Source organism: Malus domestica, chromosome 11 (genome assembly GCF_042453785.1).
Source record: "Malus domestica chromosome 11, GDT2T_hap1".
Taxonomy (NCBI): Eukaryota; Viridiplantae; Streptophyta; class Magnoliopsida; order Rosales; family Rosaceae; genus Malus; species Malus domestica.
The window spans coordinates 5,652,397-5,666,481 of record NC_091671.1 but is presented as its reverse complement, the minus strand read 5'-3'; the positions used below and the strand labels follow the sequence as shown (position 1 = coordinate 5,666,481).

General features: G+C 36.0%; 1 protein-coding gene across 1 annotated transcript; it reads right to left on the bottom strand.

Annotated features, from left to right (window-relative positions):
* Positions 1-11,682: 11,682 nt before the first annotated feature.
* Positions 11,683-13,666, bottom strand: LOC103418594 (probable N-acetyltransferase HLS1-like). Its single transcript, XM_008356704.4, has 2 exons — positions 13,266-13,666; positions 11,683-13,167 (listed from the first exon to the last, which is right to left on the bottom strand). The coding sequence occupies exons 1-2, from the start codon at positions 13,437-13,439 to the stop codon at positions 12,163-12,165; spliced, it is 1,179 nt and encodes a 392-aa protein (XP_008354926.2). The 5' UTR covers positions 13,440-13,666; the 3' UTR covers positions 11,683-12,162.
* Positions 13,667-14,085: the final 419 nt, after the last annotated feature.

The following is a 14,085-nucleotide window of genomic DNA, read 5'->3' as shown; positions in this document are numbered from 1 at the left end:
CAATACTTCATATACATCATTACTATTCAGATGCAATAATACTTTTGACTAAAGGTAGCATGAATACTATGTCATGTTAAATTGCAAGTATTAGAAAAAACATACGAACTTGAAACTTTGGTCTTATACTTAACTAATCTCAAGCTTGAGCACCTTTAATCCTGAAAATCAAGAAAGTACACGAATTTCATATATGTATATACAAAAGTAAATTTGCATCAGAGCATAATATAGAAATTTTAAAAGTTGACTAACCAATTGTAGATGTTTAATCAATTTACTAGTTCAAGTTTCCTATCCTCCCAACAAATGATTTTGGCTTTCTATATCCCATCAATTACAAATTAATTCAAATCTTTTGTTCTCTTCCTCTATTGTAAAGCACTTGAAGGTACTTTGGGTAGAATATCTGAATCTCTTAGCATGCTAATGTCAAACTACATTTTGCTCCAACAAGCGACTAGGATGTAAAATCCAATCTGATCCCAAACTTGGCAGGTTAAAAAGATGGGGAACATGAAATCCAAATTTAAGCTTGCATAATGCATGTCCAACACCTTAAAATGAAATGCGTTCAAGAAAATGGCAAAGCCAAATTCAGCCTTCATTGTTCTAGTTTCTTGAGATTTTCAAAAACACCCCATGTAGCCTGCAATACAATGCACCAAATCATATAATAAACCAATTACAGAAGGACAACAACACAGCGCCGTTGGCATTCTCATGTTTAACTTTTGGCCCTACATATATTGCGTGTATAAAAATTGTAAAATACTTAGTTTGAAGTGCTAAAAGCATTGCACTTAATAGATAGGTAAATAAATGTGTGGGAAAGAGGAAGAGTACCATGACAAAAAGTGTTTCAGTGAGAAATAGAATAGGAAACCCTCTAAAGAACGCGAAGGGTCCTCTGGATTTTAGAATCGTACACAATACTAAAATTGTACTTGTACCTGAACTAACAAACACCAAAATTTAATCAATTCAATCAAACTCAAATTAATTAACAAAATATTATTTTGTTTGAGAATTTTATTAGACGATATGGGGTGACTGATGCTGCATATAACTAATGCTGCATACTGGGTGACTGATGCTGCATATGAATATTAGACGATATGGGGTAACTGATGCTGCCATATTTTATGTTTCCTCTTTCCATGGGATTCTCTATTAAGTCTAATCCCTTAATTTGAGAAAGATTGAAATCTAGATGACTTGTTGATAGTTGTGTGCTAGTTACTTGTTGTACTCTCTTAATTTAAGGAGTGACAACTTTAGGGTTTACTGGGTTAGTAGGATTTGCCAAGGTAGGGTTGCGTGTAACCTTCTACCTTATTATATATCCCCCCTTGTACATTCAATCAATCTATGAAAAATAAATTCAAACAAACTTAAAATTTCCAAAAATTTACTCTGTGGTAGTCTACGTGTTGAAAAAATAGTTACACGAAAAAGGATGTAGTTACAGTTTTTTTTTTTCCCAATATTACGATTAGTATAATCTTCTTCATCTACCAAAAACTATTCCTCCTCTTTTTTACCTTTTGTTCAGCTCTTTTGTTTTCCCCCTTTTGTTCTTATTTGTTATGGTGTAGCAGGACATGATAGGTTTTTTTTTAGAAGTGGATTTGTGCTATAGCCGATATGTTGTAGTTTTTATCCTACCTCAGAGAATTAACTATGCAACTAATCAAGAGCTTAAATAGCTGCAATAATTGTGTTCTAACTAAATTAGAAATAAGAAAATTACAATTTAACAAATGATAATGTTCACAGATGGCCATCAACGACATTCCAAAGAGAAAATAGAAAAATAACAACCTTTATTTATTGATTTTCAAAAGAGAAAGGAAATTGATAACTGGGTGTCTAAACTTGGCAAACAAAGACTGATTGAAGAAGAAAAACAAAAAACAATTAAAGAAATAAGTACCTTGTTGTCGATTGACAGGCCAAGGGAGGGAGACGAAGGAGAGGTGGTACGTGGTCGCCGTTGATGGCAACCACCAGGTGGCTGGTCGGCGAGGTAGGGTGAGAGAGTAGAACCAAGGGGAGCTGGAAGAGATGGAGTGAGAGAATAGAACGAAATAGGTTTTTTTTTTTTTTAGGGAAAACAAAATAGGTTATTAGGTTTTACAATTTGGGAGTTTTGACATTATTATTTCAATATTTTTAATTTTTACTTTTAATATTATAAGTGATGAATTGACTATTACGTGGCCTATTCTTTATATAAGTGATGAATGTAAAATTTTTGTCACATATTAACATTTCGTTCGCAGGTTACATTTCCCGCCTAATAGTTTGTGACAAATTCAAAATGTTTATGTGACACAAAATATTTTGGTGTTTGTGAAAATCTTTATGTGACGATTTCTGAAAAAGCCTCACTCATTTTAGCCAAATGTGATGAATTTTTAGGCGCCACAAAAAATACCGTCACCTAATCCATGTTTTCTTGTGGTGGGAATCCAAACTTGGATACGATTCTGAACCACTCAACAAAATTGCAGAGTAGAAGGGATTACAGACCTTTCAACGGAATCCGAGTGGATACGATTCCAGACTATTCAACAGAATCACGGAGTACAATGGATATTAGACCACTCAATGAAATATAAGGCATGATAAGATTCCGGACCACTCAACAGAATCGTAGAGTACGAGGGATTTCAGACCACTCAACGAAATCCAGACGGAGCTAGGAACCGGACCACTCAACAGAACCCCAGCGGGACCCAGTTCCGGATCACTCAACGAAACCAAGCGGAAGTAGAACAAAACAACGACTCGAAGAAACAAGACATAAATCAATTTACTTAATTTACAAAGGCTCAACAAAATAAGAAATGAAACAAAGCACAAATTACACAATTTAGAACGGTCAACGAAACGAGAAATGAAATAATGAATGGGATATGAAACAAGTTTTGAAGCAACAAACTCCATGGCATTGGGTTAATGGTCCACTACTAGCCCTCACATTCTATCACATCATACGAATCATGCAAATCAAACCACATTTCAATTAAATGACATTTCACAAATATCATCAATACACAAGTCAAATCACGTTTAATAAACATAGATCAATGGCTAAATATATATAAAAAATACATTTCAATAGAAATCACATTTATAAAATTCACTCATCGAGATAGGCTCGCAAAGCCTCACTGAGTCTTTAGTAATACTAATTTTAGTATTCCAAACAATTCGAGACTTGTTGACCAAAAGTAAACTCTCAGTCAACGGTAGGGTCCACAACCTTACGTAATTCGATCCAGAATATCAGTCCACGGATTTCCGATTTGTAATTTCCCAAGAGTCTCATTTATCTTCTATAACAATATCCTAAAATTTTGGAACGATCCAACGGTCGGATCTCATCCAATTGCTAAAATTAAGAGGCGGTCAACGTTTAGTTTTACAAACTTAGAAATTCAACCCGGGAGATCCGTATATCGGATTTCCGATCTGTAAGTTCCTAAGGTCCTAAAATATTACGTATAATAACATATTAAAGTTTGGTAATGATCTAACGGTCGGATTGTCATTTGCTACATTAATCAAGTGGCGGACCATAATGGAACTAGGCTCAAACGATGAAATTTCATCAATCGGATGTCAAATATTGAATCGGGGTATCAAATCTAGCCTAGAAGGGTCAAGTGGGTCCTTGGGCCACGTGTCATGGCCTTGACTCGACGAAAAATTCACCTAACTCCAAAAATTACCAAATTTTATAGGAATGTAGAGCACAACAAGGGGAAAAACTTTCATACCTGGGCCGATGTCCAATTCAGCCAAGTAAAGCCTGAAAACACCCTCAATCTGCTGAAAACCCTTGAAATTGTTGTACTTTGATTTGTCTTCTCCAGTACTCCACCGCCCCCAAACTTGTTTGGGCCTTGCTCCTGTGTTCAAGGAAAGTCGATAATGAGTGGTGGTCGAAGATGATAGTTGCAGGAACGATGGATCATCGTCGTGACACCCACGAAGCCCACGACTTCGATTCTCATGAAACAGTAGCCAAGATGGCTCGAACTTGAGTGAGAAATGAAGAGGGAAGGTCGGCAACTCATTTGTAGGTGATGGCTCAATGTGATTTGCTGTAAAATCCGCTGGAAAAGTGACAGGAAGGAGAGAGAGGAAACCGAGTCAGGTTGCATAGAGGAACCGGGTCAAAAAGGGGTCCAGGTTTCCTCATTCTTTCTTTTCCTCCTTTCTTTCCCCCTTGATTGGTCAGTTTCCCTCATTTGCTTTCCTTTCCTTTCCATCACAGCCACACATGTGGCTTCACAGATCTTTGCTCCAGCAAATCTGGAGCCTTCCCGATAATGATCAAATGACCATTTTACCCTCAACTTTATTCGTTTATAACTTCTTTGTTATAACTCCAAATTACATTTCGTTTGCGCCCACGCGTATGTATCGACGAGTACTATCCAAATATGTTAAGAAATATGGAAAATCATGAAAGATCAAATACATCCATGAAGAATTCCGTTTAGTCCATTAAAGGCGTTTTCGACATTTTACTTATTGAAAAAAAAAAATTATACGTTGCAAATACAAACACGCTCGAAACTAAAAATACGAAATACGTAATTTTAAATAGTGAAATCTAGAGACGGAATTTCACAGAACATTGTTTGGCTCATTACAAATAGTCATTCTTTCTAACTTAAAGGGTAAATCACACAAAACTATCTCAACTATAGGTCGAATCACAATGTTATACATCATGTTTTAAACATTGCAATGTCATATCTTAACTTATGAATTTATTGCAATGTCAAACATCCATTAAATTTTCTGTTAATTTGATTGTTAAATGATGATGTGACAGGAACGGAGCCGACTCATTTGACAAATGAAATAAAATAATAATAAAATAATGGGGCCGACTTATTTAACAATTTAAATTCATTAAAAACAAAAAAAAATCCCTTCTTTTTCCCAGACCCTGTTCGTCCTCCCCTCATCTCCGACCGCCGCTGGAACGCATCCAACCAGATACTCCCCGACGGATGCGTCATCGTCTTCGAAGGAAGAAAAGCCTTCTCCTAGGAGTTCTAGCCCAAGAAAAATGACGAATCATACGAGTTCTACTTCCGGTTCTTGGCGGAGACCGACGACCATGACAAGCAGAACAATCTTTACCCATTGTTGTACCTTTTGCCCGACGGCAACCTCTCCATCTTCGCAAACAACCAGTCATTACAATAGCAACCATATCGTTAAGGAACTCCCGGGTATGCCCATCACCGTCAAGTAGAACTACTCAGTACGAAGTCCTTCGTCCTCCTCCCGCTCAAATGAACGGGCTCCCAAATCATTCGCCATCAATTTTTCCCTCCCAAAAACTGTTGATAAATTGGGAAATTTGGAGATTTCAGCCCCAGGTATGAAGGGGTTCTGGGTAGAAAGGAGGGGAGGAAGAAGGGGTTTCGGGAAAAGGGCGAACGGGTTCTAGGGAAAAGGGAAGAAGAGGGATTTTTTTTTGTTTTTTTAATTAATCTAAATTGTTAAATAAAAGGGAATTTTAACAAAAAAAAAAAAAAAAGTTTCGATACTGATCATTTTAACGAAAAACCACATTTTTACACTAAAAAATCAATCATTGTACTATTCATTTTACCCTTTAAAATCAAAGTTTTCAAGTCATTTTCATTAGTTTTCCTTAAATAAAAACTATGAATTTATTAATAATTAATTATTATTTTATTCACTAGGCAAATTAATTAATTGTTATTTTATTCCACTTGGCAAATGAGTAGGCCATGTTCTTGCCACATCATCATTTAACAGTCAAATTGACAAAAAATTTAACCGAAGTTTGACATTGCAACGAATTCATAAGTTGAAGTATGACATTGTAATGTTTAAAACATGAGGTATGAAATTATGATTCGACCAATAATTAAGGTAATTTTGTGTAATTTACTCTAACTTAAATTACTAATACCTCTCAAATTCTTGCATTTACATAAAGCTAGATAGTTATTCCTCTTAACAGCAAAATATTGTCTAATGTTAACTACATTGCAAAGATGAAGGATTTGTACAGAGAAAGAGGAAGAAGGCAGAGAGAAACAAGAGAGATTCTAGAGAGAGAGTGTTTAGAGAGAATAGGAATTGCATTGATTGAATGAATATTTACATCTATGAGACAACAGTTTATATAGCTACATTCTCAACTGTCTAACTAACTATTGTTGAGCTAGAATGATATATTCAACATCCCCCCTCAATCTCAACTGGGATCCCCAGGTTGAGATTGAATGAATGCTGCAGAACAATGAAATCCTTCTTGTTGATGTACTCCTAGCCCTGCTCCCATCATCAATTAATCCTCCATGGCTACAAGCATTGAAAAATTACTCAAAAGCCGTGTTATTTCATACTCATCAATCAACTTCCCAAAGAATTTCAGCCCCTCAAACTGATTCACCGCTGTAGCTACCAATACCCTTTCAACTAACTGGTTCAGGTTTACATCTGTCAGATCATATCCAACTGTGGCAACAGATAGTTCCACAACAGCCGTGGCAGCATCAAGGATATATCCCAAAACTTGTCCAATCTCCACTTCTATGGTGAAATCACATCCATCTAGTCTTCAACAGAATCAACAATCTCCCATTCATCAGTCAACACAATCTATGCTTCAGCAGCATCCACAGTCATCAAACAACAAGCTTTACAATCACAGAAATCAAGAAACACAACCTTTTTCGGCAATCGGCCTTTAATGAAGAAAGGGAACAAGAACTGCACTCCGGCAATCGGCCTTAATGGAGTTGCACACAATAACGACAAACAAAAAACTATTCAAGAACGTTACTCCGGCTATCGGCCTTTAAAGAGTAACACACAATATCTGAAACATAACTTTTCACTCCGGCTATCGACCTTACGGAGGAAAAAAACAACTTACACACACTTCTGGCTATCGGCCTTTAACAATTATGCAATTTGAAGCAAAGAACTTTGACTGCGACATTCCATCAAACACATAGAGTGCAAGATAAAGGAACCTGACATTCTGCGAACCTTGAATCTGTACCCCAACTAGAGAAGATATGAACGAAGATATTCACCTTTGTTTCGATCAGAAATCAAACATTTTCTTACAATTCAGAAGAACACATAACCAAAATCCCAAATCAAATTCGAGAAAAGAATCTAGATGAGGAAAATATGGGCAATTCGTCAAACACTTAGGCTGCACATAGTCTAAACGTTCTGCCATACCAGAAAACAGAGCACGGATCAAAATCACAGAAAATCGAATTCAGAAAACTGCTCTGAAAACACCACCAAGATGAATGAAGAAGTAGATAATCAACAGTGCAAAGAAAGCAAACTCTGCTGATCATATATGCCATCACGCTGCAGCCACAGGAACTGCGGTCTCCTTGAGTTCTTCAGCCTTTCCCAGCAAAATCGCCAACTGAGCCTTAAACACAATCCATCCATCTTCGCCATCCAGCTTCGATACAACAGTAGAGGTGCTTATGCTCTTCTCGATAACAACTCCATTGCTCTTGAGACTCTCAGCAATTGTGATCAGATTGCATTGTACTGCTTGATGTACCTCTTGGCAAGATTGCAGTAGAAGAAGAATGGACGCTTGGTGTGCGAAATGTGAATCCGATTCTTGCTCTTCAGCTTCTTCGTCTTCTGAGAACTTGAATCTTGAAAACCCAGCTGTACGAAAACTCGCTTCTTCAAACCAGGAAGCTCCGGGAAACCCAGCTGTGGCTGTGCCGTTGGCGGAGGGCGGTGGGGATGAAGACCAACAAAACGGATCTGGAATGGGAATCCGAGTCGGTGTCGAAGAACCCGTCGTCGATTCTGAAAATGATGAAGAACCCATCGTCAAGTGATCTCATTGAGGCACTCGTTCAGGACCTTTTTGTCGATTACAGTCGTATTGCTCATCTGCTGGAGAGCGGAAACACCGAAGGGCTTGACTGAAAATTCAAGAAAATCTGAAGAAACTAATGAGAAAAGAAGTAAAACTAGAAATAGACTAATGAGAAGTGGAACCACCAGAATCATGGCATGAGCCTGGTGGCTCTGATACCATGTTAACTACATTGCAAAGATGAAGGATTTGTATAGAGAAAGAGGAAGAAGGCAGAGAGAAACAAGAGAGATTCTAGAGAGAGAGAGTGTTTAGAGAGAATAGGAATTGCATTGATTGAATGAATATTTACATCTATGAGACAACAGTTTATATAGCCACATTCTCAACTGTCTAACTAACTATTGTTGAGCTAGAATGATATATTCAACATCTAACACATGCAAAAGTTTACGTGTGACACACACACACACACACACACACACACATATATATATATATATATATATACATATACATATACATATACATATACATATATATAGAATATTTTTAAATTTAAGTCCAACATTAATTTATCTGTGTGAGATTTTTGTCGATTGTAAGCATATGGATTTTAATTTGTGTGTAGACAATGAGAGGATATGCTAACATAATTAATCAATCATTAGTACATTAGTACATTATAATAATTTTTTTATTTTTGATGGAAAGATCAAGTACTTCAATAAGAGATCATAATATCTTTGTTCAAAATAAATGATAGCCACAAAGGACCATCCCCCACCCAAATTATTAACTTCAAATACGACGAAGCAAAACCTCATCCGTGCATGCACTACATGGTTACATTAAACACTAATATTTTCTATATATATATATATATATATCTGTTAACTATCGGTCTCAATTTCTAATCAACTATTAAAACAAGACTTCAACAAATAAATTATCCAATCTTATCACTCATGGACACTGGTGGATCCATTTAGGGATCCGGGGGGTCCCGGGACCCTTCGGAAGCCTGAAGAAACACTTGTAATCGACTTTCAGGACCCTCCAACAATTTGGGTAAGTGCAGTGGAGAGGCTTGTTGCCTCCATAGATGTGCAGGCAGCAGTGCTTATAACAAAGAAGAGGTTTTTAATTTTTGTTTTAAAAGACCTAGCCAAAACAATAGCATTTTTTAGCCTGGTCATTATAAAAAATTTATAAACTAAAATATCTCTGTTTTCTCTACAGAGCTCCAGAACCCCGGTCTTTTCCAATATCTCCAAATTATATTTAAGAACTCCCAGTCCCAATCTTCGCAACCTTCCAACTTTAAACCCAAGTTACCCTATCCCCCACCACCATTTGCTGTACCACCGCCTTTGGCTGCCTAATTTAATTTCTTCCAAATTCATATAAGTTTTTTAATCCTAGATTCTAGTCCCAACTCCCAATTAATAAGATATATGTTACATTAGCAAATTTTATCTTTGTAGAGTCACTAATTGCGTTATGTTGCTGAGGAGACTTTGTTGGTTTTATTACTCTTGAGATTAATCTTGATTTATTCAATAAACCAAATTCAGTAGAAAATAGTGAATTGGAACCAAATTAGTCTAATATTTTTTTTAAACTTTTATGTTGGGACCCCCCGATCTTGAAAACCTGGATCCGCCACTGCTCATAGAAAATTGAAAAAAAATCATCTAATCATTGTTTCAACTCAACAGTTTTGATTAGGGATTTTTCAATTAACAAGAATATTAAAGTCATGAATTATCTCCACCACTTCTGTTTTTTAAAAAAAAGCATGTCATCTAATTTTATTTATATGACAAATTAATTTTGTTTGCATCATGACCCTTAACGATCGTTTGAACTAAATTATGCGGTAGCAATAGAAAGGATCGATGTTTTTGTATTCTGCTTTGGTTTTTTTTTTTCACGAGGACATCGTCATTGAAACTACTTAATTAATTAATCAATAATCATCATGATTAGAGAACTTCACTGCACTTAATCACCATGCACTACCTGACAATAACTGGTGCCACCATTGTCCTTCACTTAATGCAAGTTTTTCTACCAGGTTGAAAACAAAGTCTGAGAAAAACTGAATTCTACTGAACATGATGTTATAGCTTAGCAGGCTCTCCGTGATTTACTTTTCCATGCCGGCTGGACAGCATTTTTACTCTGTCATCTTTCTTTCTTGTCCATGAGAAAATTGAAGAACAGGGACAATGAGCCTCTCGATCTGTCAAACCCTACTGTTACCATACATTATCCTCATCTTAATTAAAAACCAGCATTAGAGGCTAATAAACATGCATGCATCCTAATTAGTTCAAACCCTAATTTATTTAAGAGTTTTTGAACTTTAATACTTGAAGAAGATTACAATTTAATAAAAATATGGTGTTAGATTGGATATTAATTTTAGTTAATTTAATGTGTACTTAATTTAAATTTATATTATATTTTTGTTTTAATATTTAATAGATATCTTATTTAATGTCATTACATTAAATTTTAAATTTATTACTATACACATTTTAATTCATTAATTTTATTTAACTTCTTCTAATTAGTGTAGCTAAACGTCCATATCATAATATATTTTACTAAATTAATGTACCAAAATATCTGTACCTAAATACATTGTAGTGAATTAGTGGCACATAGGAAAATATGCAAATACATAAGTGTACCGAAAATTCTGTACCTAAATATATGATACTAAACTAGTGGACCAAAAATGTCTGTACCTAAATATATTATACTAAACTAGTGTACCAAAATGTTCGTTTCTAAATATATTACAATGAATTAGTGGTGCATAAGTCAATATACAAAAATATAAGTGTACCGAAAAATCTCTACGAAAATATTTTCTTATATAAGATACTTGCCATAATGAGAATTAAAATTTATAATTTAATCTTAAAAATTTACTTATGAACACCATAAAATTATAAATAAAAAAAGAGATATTAAATACATATACTGACATTAAATAGAGCTTAGGGACTAAAATCAATTTTTAATCTTGTATAAGACATTTTTCTAAACTTCATCTTATTTAAGGATTAAAATCTAATTTTCTATTTATTTAATTGCAGCCTGTAATGACCACCACCACACAAACAAGATAAAGAGGCTTTACTTAATTCCTCGTTGGGCAGGAGATAGTAAGTACGGATAAGACGCTTAACCAAATCATGTTTTATATAATCTTTATCATGACCATGACTAATGACTTAAAACCTTAACCCTACTTTGGTCTTTTCCCCAAGAATGAGAGGGATGTGAATTTTGTAGGCTCCCCCCACATTTGCCTAGCTAGCGACAATATATATATTCCCCCAAATAATATGGAAAACGAGCCAAAATTTCTAAGTACGTACGTGGGTCTACATTTCAGAAGTTGCATTGCATTATAGTTTATTGATAGAAATATTTGTTCACGCACGAGTGATCGACTTCTAGTCGGTGGATATGAATCTCATATATATATATATATGCATCAACGATTGAGAACGCTCCACTACTTGCATGACTACCTTAAATTGGTTCATGTATTATTGTTTGTTTAATGTATATTGGTCATCGTATATATGACGTGTACTAGTACTACAAAGCATGCAATATATATATATATATATATATATATATATATATATATATATATATATATATATATATATATATATATAGCTTTAAATTTATATGGGGTTATGAATATCGTTGTCTGAATTTTATACAATGGCACGTTCTGGTGTCTATCCAAGAATTTGACAGGACAGAAAGCATTGGAGGGTCCAGCTAAAATCTTTACCTCATAAAGAGATGGTTACAAAAATTTGGACCACCATGGCCTAATTGATAAGTCTGAATCATGAAAACGCAAAATCAAAATCACAAACACACAAAGGACACCGATGGTGGCACCTAATTAAGGAAATCTTTTGAGATTTTGTGTTCACGATGTGAAAGGAATAAGAGAAAAACTCCAAACACAATGGTCATGGAATGAAGGGTAAGACTTATATCAAAGAAAACAATATGAGGTGGGGTTAAGTTTGGCTTCTTCTCTCAACATTTCTCAATTCTGCTGCAACAAAGCGGCCTATGCTGCAAAAGGGCCAAAGAAGTTCAGTTCATCATGACTCAGGAGATTTTGCGTGGATGGAGATTGTCTGCCACACGAACACTGTCTGAACCGTTAGATCAACATAATTAGTGGTTCAGACAGTGTTCGAATTCGCATGCATGGCAGAAGTTCTGTCGTTTCATACCTCTCTTGGATCTACAAAGAGAGATTTTGTTGGGTGGGTTTTTGTCAATTCATGGAGGCCGTTAGTTCTTCTATCTTCATTTTTCAAGGCCTTTATGCACCACAAATCTTCATAACATGAGAGCAATTTCCAATGTGGGATGTGATGTCTCACTGGATCACAGCCCCCAACTTCTGTCACTATAACCTTGCAATTCTCTGAAGTGGTAGCAGCCATGTTGTGTACAAACTGGCAAAGAGCCCTCACCAATTTCCCTGACAATGGTCCTCCATGGTGCAACCCATACATGAAGTAAAATCCAAAAGGGGTAAAAAAATCAGGCATGGAAGGCAGTAATTTAAAGCAAGGAAAAACCCTAGCCATCCATTTCCAACATTTTGCATACATTAAGCAAGATAAGGGTGCATTCCCTAGCCTCAGGTTAAAAAGCTCCCCACTATTCCATACGCTAAGCATAGCCCAACTGTCAGGTAAATGACCATTTACCCCAAAATCTCCAACCTTCAACTCTCCTCTAGGGTAAGCCAGCCAAGTCCCCAAACTCAGATTATTCCCAAGCACTTTATCTATATCATGAGGGAAAAACTCAGTATTTTCCATACACTTTCTGTAGAGATATTCAGCTTCTTCAACCTTCAATTTTGCAATCTCAACGCCGGAAGACACGTGACGGGGACTGTAACAAACCGGGTTCACGAGAATCGCTGGCGTTCGGAACTTGATGTAGCCAAACTTGGTCATGAAAAGTCTGACTGACGCATGGTTATCTTTCTCTGTGGCCATGTATGCATAATCAGCATCATTGTCTGTGAACCATTCTTCTAATTTGCTCACAAGGCTTGACCCAATTCCTTTTCTTCTATAAAGAGGCGAAACCCTAAGGCCTAAGATGTAGCCAACTTTGGCCTGATCATTAGGTGGTGACTTGCTGTTATGAATTGTGACCACCTTTATAGAGCCTTGAATGACCCCAACCAACTGGTTATCCAACTCCGCCACCTATATGAACACAATCATTCGATAAGACGTATGCTTGATTGGAAACTAAAGGAGATATTATCAGAAAAAAAAGAATGACTAGTATTGTAGTAACGTACCAGCATCTTGTGCATCGGACTGTTTCGGATCCTACATATGGGGTCACCCAGCGTGTCTGTGAAGAGAAACACACGTTCGGATGGCCCTACTTCGCACCTTCGCTCGAGATCTTCCACTCTTCCTCTATCCACCATCCCATCATAGCTTCGAATTATAGCCTCCTGAAATCCCATGCCGGAATTTACTCTTGTCGTCCAAGATATGTAAGATGATCAGTAATCTTGGGAGAGAAACGAAAGGTAGGGTTCGTAGGTTTACTAGAGAGGGGCCAAAGCTAGATGTAAGTGGCTTCAGGCACAAAAAATGCAGGCTATTTTATCAAGCTAGTATGGCCTGAATAATTTTCCATAATGATCAGGGAGGCATTTATATGGAGCTGGGGGCACTTGGGCATCAACCTAGGCTTAGCTACAAGAATACAATCATCTTAAATACTAGACAAAGGGTATTAAAACATACCAGTAGAATGTGTTTTTTTGTCTTTAGCTATTTGAATTAAAGGAGTGGAACGAGTTCCAAGTTTGAATTTTCTTCCGTCTATATAAAAAAAAAAATACCAATCATGTGAAAGTGATATATATATAGATAGATAGATATAGAAAGGGTAAATTACATTTTACCCCCTCAAGTATAGGGTGACTTGCAACTTCATACAACATCTTTAAAACATTTCAATTTCATACATTTAGTTATATTTCTTTTCAGTTTCATACATCCGTTAAAAAATTTGTTAATTAAGTTAACCGTTAAGTGTTGATGTGGCAAATATAGGGTCCACATTTGTGCTGATATGGACGCCAACTTTGCAACCTATGAATT